The sequence below is a fragment of the Semicossyphus pulcher genome, unplaced genomic scaffold, assembly GCF_022749685.1.
Source record: "Semicossyphus pulcher isolate SPU_LCO1_2020_fin unplaced genomic scaffold, fSemPul1.0.p SCAF_17, whole genome shotgun sequence".
NCBI classification, from domain to species: domain Eukaryota; kingdom Metazoa; phylum Chordata; class Actinopteri; order Labriformes; family Labridae; genus Semicossyphus; species Semicossyphus pulcher.
The window spans coordinates 12,363,200-12,385,563 of record NW_027211681.1 but is presented as its reverse complement, the minus strand read 5'-3'; the positions used below and the strand labels follow the sequence as shown (position 1 = coordinate 12,385,563).

The 22,364-nt window shown below is 41.3% G+C and overlaps 1 protein-coding gene across 1 annotated transcript; it reads right to left on the bottom strand.

The window, feature by feature from the left end:
• Positions 1-7,213: 7,213 nt before the first annotated feature.
• Positions 7,214-22,243, bottom strand: LOC138594757 (bMERB domain-containing protein 1-like). The gene is made up of 6 exons (XM_069665972.1): positions 21,944-22,243; positions 16,031-16,151; positions 14,849-14,922; positions 13,358-13,472; positions 11,825-11,895; positions 7,214-11,415 (listed from the first exon to the last, which is right to left on the bottom strand). The coding sequence occupies exons 1-6, from the start codon at positions 22,020-22,022 to the stop codon at positions 11,303-11,305; spliced, it is 573 nt and encodes a 190-aa protein (XP_069522073.1). The 5' UTR covers positions 22,023-22,243; the 3' UTR covers positions 7,214-11,302.
• Positions 22,244-22,364: the final 121 nt, after the last annotated feature.

Below are 22,364 nucleotides of genomic sequence, written 5' to 3'. Positions count from 1 at the left end.
ACATACTTTGTTTGTCTCTAAGCAGGATTTAATGATTGAAAAGTAATTCCCTTAATATCATTAATTATTACATATTTTAATACCCTTGTGCTGTGGGCATAAGCGAGTCCTGTGTAGTGCCCTGAATCAGTTTTACCTGCAGTGTGTGTGATTGTGATGTTGGGCTTGTCCTGCTCTGGTAGAGTTAGTTCCTCTATGGCTCGCTTTCTCAGCTCATTATCCTGGAAGAGATGATGATGTTACCGCTTTTATAACACTAAGAAGGAGGAAAATGTAAATTATGAGCAACAGAAACAACTGTTTTAGTAACAGCAAGCTTAACCAATAGTAGAAGAAGAAGAAGTCAGAGAATTTAAAAATATGTTTCAAGTAAAAATAAATATGAAGTTTGGACCGATAATTTAGAAAGAAGAAAAATAGAAATATTATGTATTATATTTTTGTGTAGCAAGTGTTTTTCATGTGCGGTCAGGGTTACTTTTTCTTCTTCTGCCCTCTAACGATGAGAGGTTTTAAAACTCACTCAAATCCAACTCAAAGGTACTAAAAAGCCCTCTTTAAAACATTTCTTACACTGTTGGTGTCACATAATTTACCTTCTTTACTTTTAACACCGCTGAAACCCACCTGGTACTTTGTGCCTCCCCCACTCATCAGGAGCCCCTTTTCAGCCTCCAGCTCCAAAACCTCATGGAGCAGATCCTCCTTCTGGGCGTACAACCTCTCTGTTCCAAATCTGAGTACAACACACAAGCATACACACATTAAACTTAATGCCAAACACATCATTAATTACATTAAGTACAGGAAACAAGCACGGTAAGCATTTAGTTTTTCCTGAACTGTGGGTGCTAGTGACTTAACCAACCTGCGCAGACTGGGGAAATCTTGTTTCTTGTAGTAGTCGAGCAGCAGCATGGTCCTCTCCCTACACCTCCTGGCATCCACCTCAAAGTTTTCATCCTGGAGGGTTGCAGTAATAATCTCCCCCACACGGGCCCAGACACATCCTGATTAAAGAGCTCATAGTTAATAGGATTGGGCATACACTTTCCCGCCAATCCTTTTCAAACTGAACTTACCTGGCTCTTTAGAGCCAAACGGGTTCTGGGAGACTACCTCCCGCAGAAGGATGATGTCATGCCGCGCTGAAAAACGCACCTGACGCTTTCTTGGGGTGGACGAAGGGCCAGCGAGGGAATAACCTGAAGATGAGAACAGAGAAGAATATAGTACAGAGAATATAGTGCCCAGGAAAAACTCCATATAACAGTGAGTTAAAGAAGGGAAAGCATTATTAACAAGGCTGAACTCTTTCAGAATTGCTTTGACTCCAACTGTTTTCTGAAAACAAAACAAATAACACATATTTCTGCCATTATTTATATATTTTTTATTATCTATTATTATCATTATCTGCATTAGAAATGCCAAGTCCAACTTGAGCATTTGCTATGGTTATAACAAAACACCGTTCCTGGAATAAGACTGCAGGTAATATTAACTTAATCTATGTCAGATGAGTCTTTTGTGCTGTGTTTAGGTGCACAGATGTATGTGGTGACAGGAGTGCACCAGTACAAGCAGCAGTATCCTGCAGCTACACGAATCCACGCAGACACGAGACTGAATAGCCAGTCATGCACTCATGCTCCTGCAGAGGCTACAGGACGTTCACAACCCATACATTGCGTCAGAGGAAGAGGAGGAGTAATTGTGCTCGAATTGAGATATATGACGTCTAGAATGTGTTTATAAGTGACTGAAAGGCGCGTTAGACGTGCAGGTGGTTGTGTGTCTCACCGTTGTTGATCGGCACTTCAACCACCACCCGGTCCATGTTTCTGTTCGCTGCTTCCGGGAACCGGCTGACGCGCCGTACACGTCCACTCACCAGTACAGGTTCACTACTGACGTGTAACTCAACTTGGCGGGGAAACTGAATCTGGCTCACTTTTAGTTGCACTTACTCTGTGCGAACACAAGATGGAGCCAGATACCTGCTGTCCAATGAATCTGAGTTGACTGTTGTAACAAGATGTGAGGATGCAACTACTCCTGTTTGCAGAGTGAGAAGCCACAGCAACAAATTCAACTTAAGCTGCCCTTACAGAACCTCAAATAACACCTGGATCTATTTGTGCTCCCAACACTCACCATGAGGTTGTGAATTTACTCAAATAGCTTGTTTTTGTTGTGCAATATGGCACACACAAAATCATTCCTCAAAGTGATGATGCTTTTGTCCTGTTCTGTCCATCCTTGGTGCTGGGGTACAATGGCCTTGCTGAATAAAGTGTTTATCTATATAACCTCCATGGACATCAGCTGGCTGGTGACACAGAGACGTCACAAATCTGTCAACCCAGACATCCCTCTGCATCTCTCCTGCCTATTCAAAGTTTTTCTTACTGCAGTGCTTTTCTTCTCACCATCTTTCAACTCCTTTTTTTTTGCATTTGACATTCTACTTGATTATTTCCAGGGTCAATGTGACATTTGAATGCCTCTCCGGTGTTCAAAGCTAGGGCAATGAAGGCTACTACCTGTATGAGCAAATGAAAATCGAGTCTTGGGACCAGTGGTTAGCATTAACTGACCACCAGGTGTCCCCCAAATGATTGAAAGTAATCTGACCTTGCTGGCTGATTAACTCTTCAGCCTCACACTAAAATCCAAGGCTAATATGTGAAGTTTATTTTATTTGCAATTTGGTTTGTAATTCTCTGCTTCTCAACTTACCTAACTTTTAATACCAATTAGAAAATTCTACCCTTTTTCACTCTGTCCTCTGTCATGCACCAAGATGTTAATGAAATGCTCTCTTTAAATTCTGCCATTCAGTTAACCTTGGAAATTGATATGCAATACACATTACAAATTAAATCCCATGTATGTGACAGCTATGGATGTCTATCATTCTTAAAACACACCGTCTATTTAGAATGCAGTTGAACGTAAGAAGGCTAATAAATAGTTGTAACAGTGATGTTTGAAGTGACTGAAAAGCTTTGTAAAAGTTGTGTTTCATTCACTGTAATAAAACCGTACTGACCTTCCCAATACATGATGATTGCTTACAACAAAATGTGGAAGTACTTCATTAATTTACCTTAGTGGTTATTTTATTTCCAACCTCAGCTCAGCTCCGCTCAACTCAACCTTATTTATATAGCACCTTTCACACAAACTTTCAGCACAAAATGCTTCACATAACAAACAGACAGAAAATTGATCTGAAAACAATAGATATAATAAAAGTTTGTTAGACAATGACAGCTTGCAGTGCGTTGGGGTCATTTGGTGAGAAAGATGTACAATTGAGTGTCGTCAGCATAAAAGTGGTAATTGACATGGTGATGTGAGATCATATTTCTAAGTGGCAGCATATATAATAGAAATACAAGAGGTCCAAGAATACTTCCTTGAGGAATCCCATATTCTACCTATGAGCTGAAACCAGGCTTAAACAGTTACAACCTCTATTTAACTTTGCTATTTCTAATGTTTTCATTGCTATAGCTAAAAACTACCTGTTATAATATTTTGAGCCTAACCCCATAATTTTGACACTGCAGATTTAAGAGGGGTAAATCTGATCGATTTCTAATGTGGTCTTTTCTATGTGGATATGATTGTGCAAAGGTACTCAGAAGGCTGCGTTCTCAAACATAGTGCTTTATTAAAGAATATTTAACATTATTGTCAACCTATTGACGTTTAACTCCTATCCTGTGTTGCAGAAGGTGCTGAAGGAGTATTTTTCATTAAGGTGTCGGAGTGGACTCTGCCAAAAGAACTAAAATCACCCAAAGCATTGTTTCCACATTATCTGATCTGTTAAAAATGGTTTCATATCTGTGCATGTCCATAAACATTTACACTGATGCAGATATATCTGTGATAGACCAATATTGGCCCAATAATATCGGTCGACTAATGTGTAGGTCCGCTGTAGTTATTTCAATTTATGTGTTGAAAGTACTTGGTTATTATGTGACTCTGCACCCATCTAGTGCTTAGAATACCCAGGCATCACTGCCAGTCTTAAGAGCAACCGCCAATTACTATTCTGTCTTCTTCAACAGACGAAGATTTACCTTGAGCCCTGGCAAAAAAAATACAAACACTAATCCTCTCTTTTTATCTTTGACTTTGAATCTGACATTGTTCCGTCCCTCGGGAGCAGCAGGATGCTTTAATGGTGAGAAAGGCTTCTCTTCTGATGTAATGGGAGGAAATAAAACACTCGCTATCTCCGTGTTTGTAAACTCAGCCTACAAACTATGATTCATGTAATGTGACATAGGCTGAAATGCTCAGTGTGTCCTTGTAAGTAAGAGTAAATAAGGAGAAATGAAAAGAAATGTGACAGACGAACCACAAACACAAAATGGACACCTGACTGAAATAACCACAAATGTCAGTAGATGTTTATTTTCTCACTCCAAAGACACTTTACTGTATGAGAATTTCTTCTGTCTCATGACTAAGAGAGGAGCTATAGGGGTGTTATGTTTTATACTTACTGCAGATATTATGTCATAATCTCCTCTGTGATCTTCTTCTGTTAAAGCCTGCTGACATTTAACAAATCCATAGTCCAAGGTCAAATGAACCAAGGGGAAACTTTACACATAAATCAACATAACTGTGCATTCCTTGCGACTTGATGATTATTGAAATGTAAAAATTATTATAGCCTTATTTTAAACATCATGTCTACATGAAATATCCAACATACAGTGGGATTCCCTGACTCTGCTGAAGCCCCAAAAACCTCAATGGAAAGCCGCCGTATACCTAAATATGTTTATTTCTTTTGTACCTTTGTCTGGAGGTTTTTGCTCTACGTTTTAGAAATTCAGCTGTGGGGTCTTTTGGAGGATTTAGTTTGTGCTGCTTTTGATTTCACTCAACAGGTACCTGCATTGTTTTTCCCTCTTCATTTACATAAATAAGGGCTGGATAAATAAAAGAAACCCTTTGCTGTAGCACAGCACAATTCAACAAAAGCAAAAACAACACTCTCTGGACATTTTAAGCTCACTAAAACAGGGATTTATTGCAGGACTGTGAGATGACTGTAATAAACTGTTAACTTACTGTATCCTCTGTTTAAAGAGGATTTTAACTGAACAGAAGCATATTGAACACAGCACTGAAATTTAACCCTCAAAATAGTTTGGGATCCTCGGATACTTTGGCTTCTTGTAGCTGTAAAGGTGAATCAGATTACGATTCGATTTTTAACATCCGAGGAAGGCTTGATTAACTATAAGTGAGCAAAGTGAATCAAATACACAAAATAACAATGCTGTGTCCAAAAGGAAGAAAGATGCTCTTTCAACCCTGCAGCAAACACAAAGAAGTAGAGAAGGCAATTTAGAGGGCTGTCAGATTGTTACAAAGAGGAAAAACTCTTCATGTTGTTGTTGTGGAGGTCGATCTGCTCTGAAGCTTTTACTGTGAAAGGTCTTTGATCCTGGCAGGACCAGAGCTGTGTGTCCTGGCTCATTAACAGTCCAGTGACATGTGAGCGCTGCTGCTGCTGCAGCTGCTGGTGAGCCTGCCTGCAGCTGGAGCCTGCTCTCTATTCTTTCATCTGCACAAGCTCACTGGTGATTTGTGCTGTATGATCAGACCATATGGCATGAATATGATGATATGATATTTTTTATAAAAGGCATATTTTTGTTATACCATCCTCTGTCTGTATGTGACATTGTTCCGTTTCCTTTTTCCGACTCTGCTTTATCCATGTCCCGTGTGTCTCTTCAGTCTAAATAAAAGCAACACTCAGCGTCACAGTCAGCGGTGATGAGAGCGTGGGCGGTACTTTCACCTTTATTTGGACGGTTGCCAGGTTCCATTAACTCTCTCTAAAGTCAATAACGCAGGAAACAAAACTGATTTCCTCTCTTTTTATAAAAAAGCAGCTGTGACTCATCCCCCAGTCACCCAGTCTACCTCCACACTCTCTCTCTCTCTGCTTCCATTCCTGTCTGCCCTTCCTCCCTGCATCCCTCAGTGTATCCTTAAAACAATTCCCCAGCGTCTCGTAACAAATAATCAAATGATTATGAAGCAGCAGGTTGCCAGGTCCTGGGTCTGTTTCTCTGCTTATCTCCCTTTAATTATGTCAGCAGCTACGTCAAGCAAATGCGGGTTTAGTCAGAGAAAGGCCAAAGTAGCAATGACAGAGTGTGACTACGCGAACACCTGCAGGCCTCTGTGGGTTTTTTGGAGAGATTTAGGACCAGAAGACTCTACCATCTTTTTCTCACTTGATTGTTATGTGTGTAAATTTTTTCCCTTCTTATCATTAGTTTTCTACCTGTTCATCTTTATAATGTATTGGAATTCTCAACAAACAACCTGACTCTTTGTTCTGCACCCTTCATTTAAGTTGCAGAAAGAAAATGGTTGTTTTTCTTAATTGCATCCGTATCAGGTCCTGTAGCTTTGTCGTCCTGTAGCTTTAGCTACATGCCTAAAATACAAATGTGTCAAAGGTATAATAAGTAGGATTTTCCTAAAAAAAACTGCCTGTGTGTACAGACCCTTGGGAGACCCTTCTCACAAGGGTTCTGCTCATCTATTCTGTTCTGCATTGCACGGGACGTTTTCAGGAGGGGCACTGTTGTTGTTCCCTGAGCCAATCACAGCGTATAGGTGAGTGTTGGAGTGGTTCAAATTAGCAACTAAAAACCAAGTTGGCCTTCTGGCCATCAAGGTTGTGTTCACTTATAAAGAATATCTCGCTGAACAAAGTGTAGAATGACAACGTTTTATATGGCCCAGAGCCTATTATCTGCAATAATCCACAATGCAATGAAAAAAACATACTGTTTGCTGATACAGGTGTCCTACAGGTGTCCTGTTTTTAGTGGATGGTGTTTTTCTTTAGAGATGCCACTGAAACTGAAACAGTAAGTGCCAACGTGCTTGCTTCACATTCACTTGTATCTCTCTCTCGATGCAGACACGAGCATGGCGTCTTCACTTCCTGGGTCTAATCATCGTGGGGTTTCCAGGCAACGAGCAGCAACTTGATGTGCTAATTAGAAAGCTAAGAGGTGATTGTACGGGAGTATTTTTGAACTATGGAGAGAGGCGGGATGTGTCACATTCTGCAGCAGATTCAAGTCACATGAAACACAAGCAAGATTATGTCCACATGCGAGCAGAGTATGAGTAATGAGACTGAATCTTGAGATAAGATTTGATTTATTACATTTGCAGCTTTAACTGAGAACATGAAATAACCCTGAACATTAGAAAAACAGGTCCTTGTAGTCGCACCACACATGCAGCCTGCAGCCTTTGAGTTTAATACACAGCACGACCTAATGAAACAGGAAGTGAGGGTTTACAATCCAGTCCCAGTAACCATAGTAACAAAGCAGTGACAGCTACTATACCTCCTGTTATCACCTTAGTGTTCGTAGGCACACAAACAAGCACAGGTACACACACACTGCATACACACCTACACATTTCCATTTGTCTCTCTCTCACACGCACACACACACACACAAACACACACACACACACACGTATAAACACATTTTACTGTTATAGTGAGCTGTGCAGATCGTGCGCAGGATTACACTGTTTGAATGACAGTCCTGCCCTTACCACTACGCTGCGTACACTGATCGCTGGCCCTGTGGGAACTCACAGATTTCACTAAGGATGACTCACACTGAAGATTAACAACCCCCCAACTCTTTGTCCTCCCTCTCTTTTTTCATCTCCCCCCGCTTTTGACCACTACAACCATCTATTCTAATATCACTTTCTCCCTCCGACTCCCTCTCCCTGCAACATTTCCTAGGAGGCTACAGGGTCTCACATAGTTTTTAGATCATCTCTTTTCTCAGGCAGAACACAGTTAGGGGATGTAACACATCCTCCAACTGGTGTAAACAGCTGAATTTATGTTTAAATGTACAAACTGAAGAACAGAAACATGGCACACTCAGTCCCCTGACCCAACACAAAAAATATCTAATTCGCCAGGTCGCCATTCAATTGACCATATGTACACGGTGCCCATTTTCCTCTGATGTCACTCTCAGGATGGGAAGCAAAACTGCGATTATAATGCGTTACTCTTGTACTCCAGGTTGTAAATAGCATAAATGCAGGGAATCAAACAAATCGCTGTTATCTAATAGCTCAAGTTGGCTGTATTTTAAGTTTAAGCAACATATTAATAATCATTTAGCTATTGTCAGACAAGAGATAATGTTAGCATTCTGCTACTTTCTAGCTAACATAACTGTAAGCTAGGGTGGCTAATGTTAGCTAGAAAGTATTCAGCTACTTTCTAGCTAACATAACTGTTAGCTAGGGTGGCTTATGTTAGCTAGAAAGTATTCAGCAGCTGTGTCCCAATCCACGGGCTGCAGCCTCGAAGGATGCAGTCTACGGAGGATGTGCCTTTAATAGCCTGCATAGACCGTTAAAGTCGAACTGAAATGAGACAGTCTGGTCTACGGAGGATTTCCTGTTTGCGTGCCCAGCTGTTACCTCCCTAACCCTTGCATCACCAAACACAGCTCCTGTCACCTAGCAACAAGTAGGTAGCGGGCTAACTAGCTAGAATAACTAACATCACGTAACTTAACCTATATGATTAAATTGAAACCAAAAACTTTTACATTTCAAAGTTTATACCTGGGCTGCGTTAGAGTCCGCCATCTCGTTTGAATTTGCACGCAATGCATCTTGGGATACGTTGGGCAGCGTAGGATGCACCCAGTGGATCCTTCGTGGCCCGGGAAAAGGAGGAAGCATTTGTCAGCTGCATCTGACGCACCGCTGTGACGCAATCAGCTTTCAAATACGGCCTTCAAGTTGCAGCCCCTGGATTGGGACACAGCAAGCTACTTTCTAGCCACCATTACCTCTAGCTAGGGAGTGGCTAATGTTAGCTAGGAAGTATTCAACTACTTTCTAGTTTACATTACCGTCATCTCAGGAGTGGCTGAAGGCTAACGTTACCACTTGATACCAATGATTATAGACCGAATAGTGTAAGACAATATGACAGGAAAGGCGTTACTTCCAAGCTATTGCTAATAGTAATGCTAGCTGGAAGTGGTTGAATGCTAACATTTAGCCATTCGTCTGCCAGTACCTAATGTGTAATCAAATATGTTGTTTTATCTTTAAATATGGCCCATGTCCCTTCAGGTTTTCATGGTTCGTTGTCACTTGTTTATTATTCTGAAGTTTTCCCTAAATTTAGCCTCTACAATTGACAACATGGAATACAGCAGCACAACATTATTACCAAATTTTAGCTTGCTACCCTAAGAGTAACATCAAAGGAAGATTGTCGCCGTGAGAATATGGTAAATAACAGGGCTGACACATACACACACACACACACATACTGATAATTTAGAGTTACCAATAAACCTAACGAGCATGTGTTTGGACTGTGGGAGGAAACCAGAGTACCCGGAGGGAACCCACACATGCACAGGGAGAACATGCAAACTCTTCAATATTTGTATTTTTAAGTTAAAAACTGTTCTATGTGGCAAAAAGGTTTACACTGTCATAATGTTATGCAAACATTTTATCCCCTTGTGAAACTTCATGACAGCAGCAGAGATAGATGCTGGCATCTATGATATCTGACCTAAAGCCTCCGACTGAACAAAGGGGACAGCTGCATTCATGACTAGTTGTGAATAAACCATAAAAGGGACGAGAAACCTGACAGATTCGCTTGGAGGTGTATCATCTGAAATTATTTTAAAATGAGACTTATAATTACCATCAAATTTAAAATCTGTGTATCTCTAATACGTCAACTTTCCAGTTGGGAAAACAGCAGATTTCCGTTTACTAATTCTTTAGGCGTTTTTCGTTTAACTTAAAGGATGAGAAAGGGATTCAGAAGCTAAATTATTTTAGATTTCTTGTTGTCATAAGAAGGCTGTGTAGGTGTGCATAAAAATCCACATTAGACATCACTTTTATTCTCTTTCCTGTTCACTCTTCATTAGTTAACCACAATGTCTTGCTTTAGACACATCTCTGAAATCTCACCTCTCCCAACCTGCCGCATCGTCTCATTGTGAAGATATGGGGTATACAAGGTTGCTATGGTGACTATTCTTCTCAGCAACACAGGGATCTGCTCCATAGTTTGATTGGCCAAATGTAGTGTACACTTCCTTTAGGTATATATAGCTGATAAAAAATAGTGTGGGGAACAAATACATAGTGCTTATTCATAGTGGCAATGGGCTGAATAGAGTTGGACTACGCCAGCAGATTAATATGAAACATCAAGTAACCACTCAAAACACACATAAGTGTGCCTGAGTCATGTGTGCAATGTCTGCCTTTATCACTGGAGTGGTTTGTATATTAGGTCTAGTGGTGTGCAGTCGTGTGCGGATTCATATCATTTGTGGAAACGTATGCGAGTGATACGAAACTAATAAATGAGTAGTTCATCAGCTTGTGCCTGTGTGTCCAGAATCGTATGGTCTTAATACTGCATGTGTGTGTCCCCACATAATGCTGCAATCATTTTTGAATCACTGTTAACTTTAAAAAAAAAAAAGTTGACATGTTTACTTAAGTGTTTATATTTAGCTATTAAAGGAAATTGGAGCGTGACGAGACATCCGTCGTTTCTTCACGAGTCACCACCTTTCAAAAGGTCACAACGTCATCCTAACACAACCCCGTTAATGTCACTTTCATTCGTGTCATCTCGTTAATGCTGATCATAAAGTTCCAGCAATGTGTCTAGACTGGCCTGCCGACTCCTGCAAAAAACAGCTTCTTTTCCTAACGAAGAGGTGACAGTTTAGCTCGGTTAGGTCTTTAAATATAAAACTTGTGGGCATGCCGTGGTAGCTGGATCCAATTAGTGAGTGCACTATCCATGGCTGACATGTGCTGTGCTGTTTGTGTGCTTCACACCCCCTCCTGTCTGCATGAAAGAGAGAGATAAATACAGTATGCTGGGCTCAGTTTGTCAGAAGAAGTTGGCTAAGCAGTGATAATTAGTGTGATGAGACATTTGGAAATCAGCGACACACAGAAGGGAAATCACGTCAACTCAGGACAGACTGGGGTCTTGGCGTTGAAAACACACCACGTGATCTTTGCTAAATTCTTTCCTCTCCTTCTGAGCAAACATATCTTCAGCGTTCTGCGCTGCTCCATCCAGTCTTTCTCAGACTGAAGAGCTGAAACTGGAAAATAAACTCCTGTGAAATGGCTGTTTTTCGGTTGCAGTGGGGCCCAACATTTTGGCGTTAGTCTACATGATGGAGCAGGTGAAGCCGCAGCACTCCTTCAGCAGGGTGAGGCCTGTCTTGGTGAAGGGGGAGGAGGTCTGCTGAGCCCTGGATGGCACCCGTCTGGTTGGTAAACCTAAAGTATGGAGAAATCGCACTGAGTAACAGGTAAAATATTCTCCAAATGGTGTCTGAGACAAGAGACAACTTCATCTGTCCCTTTGAATGTGATGCTTTCTAGCTCTTTCTCTTACATACACACACAGACATAAGTGCTGATGTATAAAAACCAAGACCAAGAGGAGGAGAAAGACATATCTTTTTGCAGACAAGTCTAAAGCACAGCCTCAGAACTCCCATTTCAATTTCATTTTGCACTAGTCAGTGTATCTGTGAAACTTCATCCTTCAAAGCCCTCAAGAGGAAAGCACCTTGAACAAGGAAAATGTTCGGAACAAAGAAAGTTCTTGCCACAGCTTATTCCTCTCTCAGATACTCAAACTTTGATGGAGAACAAAGTAGCAGCTCTCTTTAAACATGAATACCTTTCTTCTTCATATGTCTCGGGAATTTGGACTTCAGAAAATCTGCCATTTCCTTATCTTCTTCGTTCTCCCTGTAGAAATGGAGAAAGACTGACGTAAAACACATGGAAATAGGTGCATTTGTAAGGCACATGTTGCCTTCCAATTATATAAACATCCTGATACGAACCACTTGTTATAAAGATGTCTAATTCAATTCTAGTTTCTAGTGTACGATTGCTGAACTTGCCATCTATTCCACACTGTATGAGCATTTCAAAGGAGGATGATTGTTACTAAAGTGGAAGGATGAAACACCTCCTCAAGATTCCCACTGGATAAGAAACATAATGCAGTTCTGCCTGTCAGGAAAGATTAGATTACTCTGAGAGATTCTACTGCTAAATTCAATATATCTGGCTGCCACTCTTTGTCCATGAAGAGATTACTAGACTCCGTAAACACACTCTGCATTTTGAGTATTTGGATGATGAAAGTGCCTAGTGAAGTAGCCTATCGAGATGCATGTGGTAGGTTTGCACGATATTGGCAGAGTATGCTAACCATAGCATGTCTGTCCTGCCTTGAAAATGAAAAACTTTGTTGTGAAGGACAGTCAGGGTAAAAAAAAAAAAAAAGCAAGAAAGATCTCTATATTTATCAGCGAGAACAACATGGCCTTGAGCGCCGTCACATCCTCTCCTCTCCCCGATCCATTACCGCTCTGTTGTTCCCCTGCTTCCTGCCTCTCACCTTCCTATCAGCCCTTCAGCTTTTTCGCAGCAGGCTGTCAGCTGCCAACGCAGAGTGGAGATCACACAAACTAACAGCGCCTGATACTGTCTGAGAGCTGGAGGGGTGAGAAGATTAACCCTAAAACATGCTTTATACCACACTGTCCAATTTCAAGTAGATTACAAGCTGAGCGATTTTGCGGCGACGTGGGCCCACGGGAAACAGGTGTTCTTTACAAGTGACAGTTTCTGAATGAAGTACCCACAGCCAGATTTAAAAGGCTTGGTGAAAAATAATGTAATGAAAAAAACAGGGTTTTTTTTAACCGATGGCGGCCCCTTTTGCAGCACTGAGTGACTCACGCTGACACATCTTTAATTGAAACGGCTCTCCGCTGTGCGCTCCGCGGTGTTCTGTCTCAGTGCGCCGTGCCTCAGGAAATGTTCCTGTGTTTAATGAAGCACAATGGGGCAGCTCTGTGGAAGCATGCATTGCATATGGATGATATTGATGATACTTATATGACTTTAGCGGTGAGTGTGACTTCAAGTGATGTCCAATCAGAGGCCTATCAGTCACTATAAGAATGTTAATGAACACTGCATAAGGAATGGCGTTATCAAAGATTGGTGCTCGTGCATGAAAAATACATCACACTCAAGTTTTTACACTTGGGTGACATATTCCCTGAGGCCTTTCCAGCGAGACTGCATGAGTTCTGTAAATTTATAATTTTTAATTATTCATTGGCAGACTATATTGACAGGCAGCAAATGATTCCTGCCAGGCTGTAATGAAACCACAGAGGCAGAAACACACCTGAGCCGTTCAAACTCCACATCGTCCACCAGGAAATCTCTGGTCTCCACCAGCTTGTGGATCTGCTGCAGCAGCTCTTCCTCCTTCTGCCGGTCATCGTTGGACTTGTCCTTATCTGCAGCACAACACATCTGAGTTGCTAGAGCTCTTCCAAAACTTACTTTACTACCAACATCCACGGACGACAGTCATCTGTAATCAGCACTCGGACTGGGGTACCACAAGGTTGCGTCCTCTCACCCTTGTTGTTCACATTGCTTACCAACGACTGTGTAAGTCATAAAGTCATAATTGTGCATCGATTAAATTTGCAGATGATGTCGCTCTGATAGGACAATGAGACCAATTACAGAGCTGAGTCAACTTTTACAACTGGTGTCTCTGGCCCCTGTAATTATGAATAACACAAATAGTGGAATTGTAACATTTAACTGACGTTAACATAAGTGCAAGATTTGCTTGTTTTCTCGCTGAGAGTAAGATGAGAAGATAGATACCCCATTAGCTCTGTCTAGTCAACAATAAGCTGGAGCCAAAAGATGATTAGCTTAGCATAGCATAAGACTGGAAGCGTGGGAAAATAGCAAGCCTGGCCATAATCAGAGTACCACAAAGTACCACAATCTCTATCTATCTAGTAGATTCATTGACAGGTCAAATCTTGTTTGTTCAATCTGTACATTAACAGAAATTAAAAAGTTTTAACGGTAGATTTTTTTTTGATATTTCAGAAAGACTAGGCTTGTCCTTTCCTCGTTTCCAGCATTTATGCTAATATAAGCTAGCATAAAGCTAACTGTAACAGCCTGCTGACTCCATACGAACCTGACAACAAAGTGAAAAAGCTTTTTGTCCCAAATGCCAAACTTTTAATTTTTACCTGTTTTTATTCTCCATCAACATAAAATTCCAAAACCGTCAGGTTTGAAATGTAGACTGCAGACCTGAAGATTTTTTAGACGATTCCACTGGTATATTCTCGTCGTATTTCTGATTCTGTACCGCTCTGAGCCATTGCCTGCAGCGATCAATGTCCTTGTCTGGAAAACGGAAGTATTTCACTCCAGCGTCTCTCGCTGGGCCGTTCTTTTCAGAGGGAGCGGCACAATGCATGCTGGGTGTTGTAGGAATGTAGAATGGGCGAAACCACAAACTGTTTGTACAACTTTCTCCACAGCTATGCCACCAATTTCAAATATTATTGCTTCTATCGACTACAGAGAACACCAGCTTTGCCTGACAGTGGCTTTTTCCGGGGGCGAACTGCTCCTTTAAGTAAACTGTGTGACAAAATAGCACTACAATAAAGAACTGTAGTGCTTCAAGGACGCCATAGCCTACAAATCTTTATGTATTGTGGGTGAACCATACCATATGTCACCTGATTTCGATCGTTTGTCAGGGAAAAAAGTTGTGACGCAACAACAATAATTCCTCACCTAGGATGATTTCCAAATTCTAAATCTGTCAGAATTATCCAAGGACACATACCTGGTACGGACACTAATTTATGCAGCTCCTTCTTCAGACGCGTGATCTCCTTGCACAGCTGAATGTCATCCATCCTGCGCAGACATGAAGGAACAGAGACGCACAACGTCAAATGAAACCCACAGTAAGTTTGTGATTTAAAGGGTAGTGAGGGGTGAAATCTTGACTCAGTGAAAATGAATTTCAAACAGAGGAAGATTGATTTTGATCTTATATTTCACACAGGAGATGACACAATCTTTTCGGGGCAGAAATCCCTGCGGCGTCTCAGAGTCAGATCGCTTTCAGTCTGCTGCGCTCTGCATCACTCTCTCTCTGTCAATGGCCCTTCAAGTCAGTGGATCCTTACTGACATTTAGGTGGGGTGAGGACCCTCTGAGCCTTCCTCGGAGTAAAGAGGTATCACAGCAACTGAGTCTTTTTTAGAAACACACACACACACACACACACACACAGGCAGGTGTGGAATACAAATTGCACACTTAACTCAACTTACTAAAAGAAAAAACACTGTTTGTATGTGGACCGCTGGGAAAAGAAGGTGCTTAAAATCGTGACTCTCCATCTCCTTCCTCTGTCTCTCATTCCCCTACATTATCTGCCTGATGCTTGCTTGCTACTCCACACGCGCCACTCCCCATATTTCCCCCGCTGTCTGAGCAGTGTTACTATCTCTCTTTCAGAAGAGTAGATGAATAAATATCCATGCATAAGCCTGCTTTGTGGAAGGTAAAGTCGTTGAAATTTTAATGGGGGCCAGATTGGGACGTGAATACGGAGGCATACGAGGAGTAGAGGGCAATGCTGCTATGAGATGTGTCTCTGATTCTGAGGTGTGTTCCTGGATGAAAAAAAGGCTTTATGCAGTTACATTTAGAACAAGTATGAAAGTATTTATTTATAGCTTTACAGTCATATCAGTATATTGTTTTTTCAGGGATGCATGTCAGTCTTTCGGTCAAGCACTTTTAATCAGACACCCCCAACATGTCCAGATATTGTCATGTTAGCATGATATCATCAAAGAGTCAAAGCACATCTTCTCACGCTATAATCCCCAGGCAAGAACATACTTTATAGAAACATCAACAACTTCAACCAAGTCCAGTCGCCTTTCAGATTAAACCATGACCTTAGATGACTGAGATCCTCCACAGTGGTGGTGCTGTGCGAACCACTCACATGTATCTGAGCTCTGACTCCCTCCTGACCAGGACATCTCTGATCCTCTCAATCTTAAAAAGCTCCCCCTCGATGTCGTCCGCGGTGATGGTGGAGTCCGCCATGGACACCACGTCGTCCTCTGGTAGAGAGAAATAAAGAGAGGGAGGATACGCTTTAAATGTTGTAAAAGTACAAAAGAGTATATTAACATTTTATAGTTTTTAAAGGATGTTTACATTTCTTTAACTGACTTTTACTATAGAGAAAGGTAGACACATGCATGTAAGAAGCTATTCAAAGTCCAGTTTGCCAGTGCACGACAAACGCTGCATGTGAATCTGCAAATTAAAATGTATAAACAGCTGCAGCTGATCCACTTTGAAATTGAGCGTCACAGTCACATTAACGTGTGTCAGGGGTTGGCACGACTCGCATGTCTGTTCTCTGTGTCTTGATACTGCTTATCCTGTTCTGCTGTGAAGTTCACTGTTCAGGCATTTAGTGTAAACATTTCTGCGGAGTGAAATTCTTCGGGGCTGAAATGGTTGGTCACATAATTAAAGAGTCAGTTAACAGAACAAAAGCAGCAATCTTAAAAATCTATAATATTGTTATGGTCGCAACGATTGAGACAGGAGGCAACAAACTCAGTAAGAGACAACAAAAAGCTTCAAGCAGCAGCATCAACAAGGTCAATGTAGTCATCATCATCATGAATATCCTGGTCAGCATAAACTACATCCTCAATTTCATCATCATCAACAGCATCAATATCATTAAGGTCAGAGGTGTTCATGAAAGAACTGTGTCTTTAGCTTCTTCTTAAAGGTGAAAGGGACTCTGCGAACCGAATGGAGTTTGGTAGCTTGTTCCACCACCTGGGGACGACTGAGGAGAAGAGTTAGCGACTTAGGGCCCTGTTGTGATGGGAGTACCAGGCACCTTTCATTGGCAGAGGACGGGACGGAGTGTAGACCTAGTGTAGTGTAGTGACATGTGCTTGTTGGGTTGATTGAAGACCAGCCGCGCTGCTGCGTTCTGGATCACCTGCAGAGGTTTGAATGTGCACACAGGAAGGCCTGCCAGTAGGGAGTTGCAGTAAACAGTGCGTGATATCACGAGAGGCTGTACCAGCAGTTGTGTTGCATACTCTGAAAGGTAGGGTCTGATGTCTGCGGGATGGCAGTTTTTCAAAGTTTCCAAAACAGACAGCAAGGTTGTGCTCAGCATCGCAACACTACAAATGTAATCGCCCATCTCAAGAATCTGCCAGTGGGCCACTTCAATAAGAGTAGGCATGTATCAATTCCACTAATGGGGAGACTTGATGGTCTCTGCAATTTGGTGGATAAAAACATGTGTATGATATATCGGTATCAAAATTAGCAATCGGCAAAAAGGGTTGGAAAATATCGGCATATCGGCAAAAAATCCGATTTCGTGCATACCTATTTTTTTTATTCTTCTTGGATATTAGAGAAAAACATAAGCCTAATTATTTCATTAATTAATTTATATATTTAACATTGTAGTTTGCAGTCTGACCATGACACCAAATTCAATTAACATTTAAGAAAACAGGATGTTAAGCATTTCCTTACACAAAGTGAAATCAAGGAAGAAAACGCATCTGTCACTAATAATAGTTATTACTACAGTAAATGTGCATTTGTCATATGCACAATATGTGCTAGCAGATGCGTCTCAAGTGTAAACAAAAGGCACTAAATATATGAAAGTATCTTCAGTTCAATTCTTCCAGCATTCTGCATGTTCATATAAGAACAACAGAATGGCTCATAATTATTTTTAAAGAACAATACAATGGTGTTAAGTCATCCCTGTCGAAGTATTGACTCTCACACACAGCAGCTCTGCCTTTAAAGTGGAACAATAATCTGCACAGAGGATGCTTTGATGGTTTGGTGGACAGGAATATGAAACACTAGCTGTAAGTCTGTCTCATTATGCCTGTCACTCACGCACCACTCCCTGCATCTCTCCTTTTAACTGTGTCCTTTCAAAAATCAAGAGACATCCAATCCTCAAAGTTAAAATGAAGCAAATAATATAAAATCGCATTATGTTTGCTGAATATCTCATGACACTATCTACGACCATTTACAATTAATTAATCCCGAGGTCCCCGGGAACGTCTGAGTGGTGTATGAGGACATCAAAGCCTTTCACACAGCCAAAGTCACCAGCTGCACTAGGAGCACATTCACCAGCATATCAAACACTGAACTGCAACCACCTCAGGCTAAATACATTTAATCTAGCCTGAGATCCAAGCCCTGTTAACCCTTTTGAAGGCCTGCAAGGACATCATTGACTTAATAACCACTGTCTGCTCACGAATCGTTACATTAGCACAGTAGCAGTTCTGGATATCTGTCACTCCCCTGCAGAGAGCCGCACAACATAGGAGCTAAGACGGACATTACCAGGAAGAAACCACTGACACCAGGTCCCCGCCTCCTCCTGGGCCCTTAAATCCTCTTAATATACACACAGCATTGCTTAGTTTAGCTCTAGCATGTAATATCTGTATTCTAGTCACATTTAGCCTGAGGGAGGAGCTCAGCAGGTTCAAAGTGCTGTGAAGACACGTCTTCTATAGCGTGAACAGAGGAGAAGTGCATCATAATAATTGAAACTTGGATTGTATGACCTCAGGGTAGCAGTGAGAGCACCATGGGAAGCATAAAGCGTGCCTGGTGATTATTGCCAGTTTACATGGACTCACATCTCCGCTGGCGGTAAAGCTTTGTATGAGGGGCTGGTACATCTGCACTCGGCTTTGTGTGACAGACAAAAAGGGATCCTGAAGTACAGACAGACATCTTCACACGCAGACGCTCTACTCCGTTTCTATGACAAATATGGCTGACGTCAGTGTGGCGTCAACACAACCTTGGCGTCTGAGAAGAAGTGAACTGTGGCAGCAAACATGTAACTACAGCATTAATGGGATTACAAATATAAAAACATGGACTGTAAGCGGAACGTTTCAATTCAAGATAAAGTCCAGAAGAAGAGGCAAACAGCTAGCCTGAATGTGTCCAAGGTTCAAAAGTACAGCTACCATGTTCCATCATCGTTACATGCTAACACTTCTTTTGCTAATTAAGGTTAGCTGCCTCCCTGTTGTAGTTCAGTCCTTACTGCACAGACAGTGTCAATTCTCCTCTAACTCACTTTTTTTTTTGCTTAAAAAAAACCTAAAACTGAAAAGATGTGTGGAACATCAGAAGGAACCTAAGTGAGTAAATTATTTCATCTTATGCAAAATGCAAAAAAACCAAACTTTTCAAATACGTTTTTTGTAAGGTCTATTAATTGCAATATTTGCACTGTGTATACTGTATGTATATATATATATGCTAGCTACATTTACTGTGTAGATCAGCCGACTGGTCTGTGTTTACACTACCTGTGCCACTTTTTTAACTGCACTATATGTCACCTTTTGCTTCTCCTTCTTTTATGTAGCATCGTGGTCCTGGAGAGAAAACATTTTGTACCTGTATATTGTTGAAATGACAATAACTTCACTTGTCATTTGCCTCACCTGAACTATATCAAGGTGAATTGCTTACTAAAATGAATGGACTTGACTAACAGTCTATTTTCACACTTGTCACAGGTGTAACTAATTACTAATTGATTGCTGGAAGGAGTCCTCATTAATGGCATTGGTGTCACCTGTGCTTTTGAATTAGTGACATAGTCACATCTGCAGTTCAGCAACTAAGTACTTACTAAATTATCCTTTTTGTTATTTTACATCAACAGCTAGTGCAAAGCTAACCGTGATGCTGTCGGTGTTAGCTCGGCGGGGTGGCCGTGTTCTCTGGTGACGAAGAGCCCAGGAGGAGGGGCCCAGTTTGAATGTGTTGTTGACAAAATACAAGTTGAGTTGCTTACTGAAAGGAATGGACTTCACAGCACACAGTCGTCACAGATTTAACAAATCACTAAGTAATTGCTGGAAGGGAGTCCTCGTTAATGGCATTAGTTTCAATTGTGCTTTTATGACTTCATGACAGTCACACCGGCAGTTCAGCCTGTAAGTACTTACTAAATTGTCCTTGTTCTTTTTCACATCAACAGCTTAATAATATAGTTTAACATAAAATAGTATTTCATTGTAAAACAGTAATGTATACTGTTGTTAAACAGTAGCACTGTAATTTAAATTACTTTTGTACAAGAGTAATTACATTACAGTACATTTGTAACACTGTACATAATTTAAAAGTATGCAAAACAGTGTAAATAACACTATAATGTTCTTCATTTTTCCGGTTTGTTAAAAAAATACTATGGTACAATTTACAGTCATTTTAACATAATGTGAAATACCGCAATTATTGGAGAATAGTTGCCAGTAAATTAGTGATAATTTCACAGTTTGTGAAAGTCTTCAAAACTAAGACCTATCTCAGCAACTACCTCCAAAGACACTGTTTATTCATCACCTGCCAATAACTCAAGGTAGCCAGTAAGACAAGCTGTAATACCTCCAACTGGGGATTCCCATGTAGCTGACTGAAACACCGTATGAGGTGGGGTCAGATAAAGACACACAACATGAAGAGTTGTGTATTCTTTCATTGTAAGAGACACCACGTTGTGCTGCAGAGGCTCTCTATGACAGGTTATTCTGCCACTGTGCAGTTATGACTCATCACCAGACCTCTCTGAACGCTCCCTACTTCACACTTTTTCCGCTTCTTTCCTCCCTTACAGCTGGGGTTACATCTCCCTTTGCTCTCCGTCATTTCCTCACCATGTCTCTCCCTTCTCTTTATCTTAACCCCTGGAGATGCAAAGTCGCATCATGAGCAGAGTTTACAGTCCCATCCCTCTCCTACTCACTGCTACAATGTGCTTTAATGAGGGGGAACGGCGCAATGACAGAAAGATCAGCTTGATTATAGGCCAAGAGGCAGAGGTGGAGGAGAGAGTAGGAGGGGAGAGAAGAAAGGGAGGACAAGAGGTGGGAAATATGGGAAGGAGGAGTGACGGGAATAAAGGAAAATTTACGAGAGCTTAATCCGCAAAGCTTTCCAGACGTCTCACGTGACTGATCACACCGTCTGATAGAATAATGCTGTCGTAAGCATAAATCACACAGTTCTGATGTAGGATATCAATGAACATGAGAAACTTCAGCAACAACTTTGATGAAACATGAACGTTGCACTTTGTTTTTCAGGAAAAATGTCAACACTGGTTCCAGAGGATACACTGCTTTCTTTTTTCACAGGTTCATTGAATTTCTTTGAGGTTTTGACAAAAAGGAAGGCGTAATTTTGGCCTTATTTTAATGCTTTAATGTAGCAAACGATTCATAGAAAACTAAGCACACACATACATACATTTTAAGTCGCTTGTGTGGACATAAATTTCACATAGACTCATTCTTGTCCTGGAAAATCCCTAACTCGCCCAACCCAAGCCTTAACTGCTTTTTCCCCAACTGGTGACAGGGCTTTTGTCTCTAATTGGACAAGCAATCCCTAATTAACCGGTTGGCACTCTGAATGTGTCATAATCACACACACATACACACTGGCACATCAGACACATTGATTGGTTCAATCAAGCAAGCATACAAATGACCCAGCTGTGAAACTAAAACACTATACAAACTACTGTAGTCATGCTATACATTTTAGTGGAGCTGAAACCTATGAAGACTTTCAGAGACATTGTGGTAATGCCATAGATTATATTTTAGAATAAAGAGAGTTAGAACAGATTGAAATCACACATTATAACTCCCAGTACATGTAAAAAGAACACGAGATACAGTGGCACATTTTAAAGTGATAGTGATATCGGAGATATAAAATATAGGCAGAAAGCTCACTTTAAACTCTTTAAACAGCTAATAATAACGCTGTGTGTTTATAAGTGAACCTGGTTTGTCGGCGTCTCTGCTCCATTCAGTGCGCTCCAGTGATCCGTACTGATGAGGAGATGCTTGCTTCCTCTCCATCGGTCCGACAGCTGTTCCTCTCCTCTTCTTCTCTCCCCCACGCGTCCAGCTGCAGCGGCCGTGGAAACAGCAAGGGAAAACCTACAGGGGAGGGTCCAGTTTGCTGCTGTTGGTCATTGAGTCATCGCCAGTAAGTCAGTCACCAACCTGTAGAGGCAGAGAGGAGAGATGCTCGAGCAGCCCCCACCAGCTGTGGCAGGTGTCGGTGTGTGCGTACAGTGTGCAAGACCCTCCCTGATGTGTCAACCAGTGCTCAAGCTGGCCAGATAAACAGGTAAACAGAGCCACCTGGTGGGCAATAGTGGCACTTACAGCGTGAGAGTTTACATGTGCATTTGCTAT

Bases quoted from the DNA above. Each gene is read 5' to 3' on its own strand.
- LOC138594757 (XM_069665972.1), bottom strand. From the start codon at position 22,022: ATGGAGAGGAAGCAAGCATCTCCTCATCAGTACGGATCACTGGAGCGC. The intron at 13,473-14,848 runs GTATGTGTCCTT...GTTGTGCTGCAG, and splicing joins TAAATTAGTGTCCGTACCAG to ATAAGGACAAGTCCAACGAT. The intron at 11,896-13,357 runs GTGTGTTTCTGC...CCATTTCTACAG, and splicing joins GTGGAGTTTGAACGGCTCAG to GGAGAACGAAGAAGATAAGG.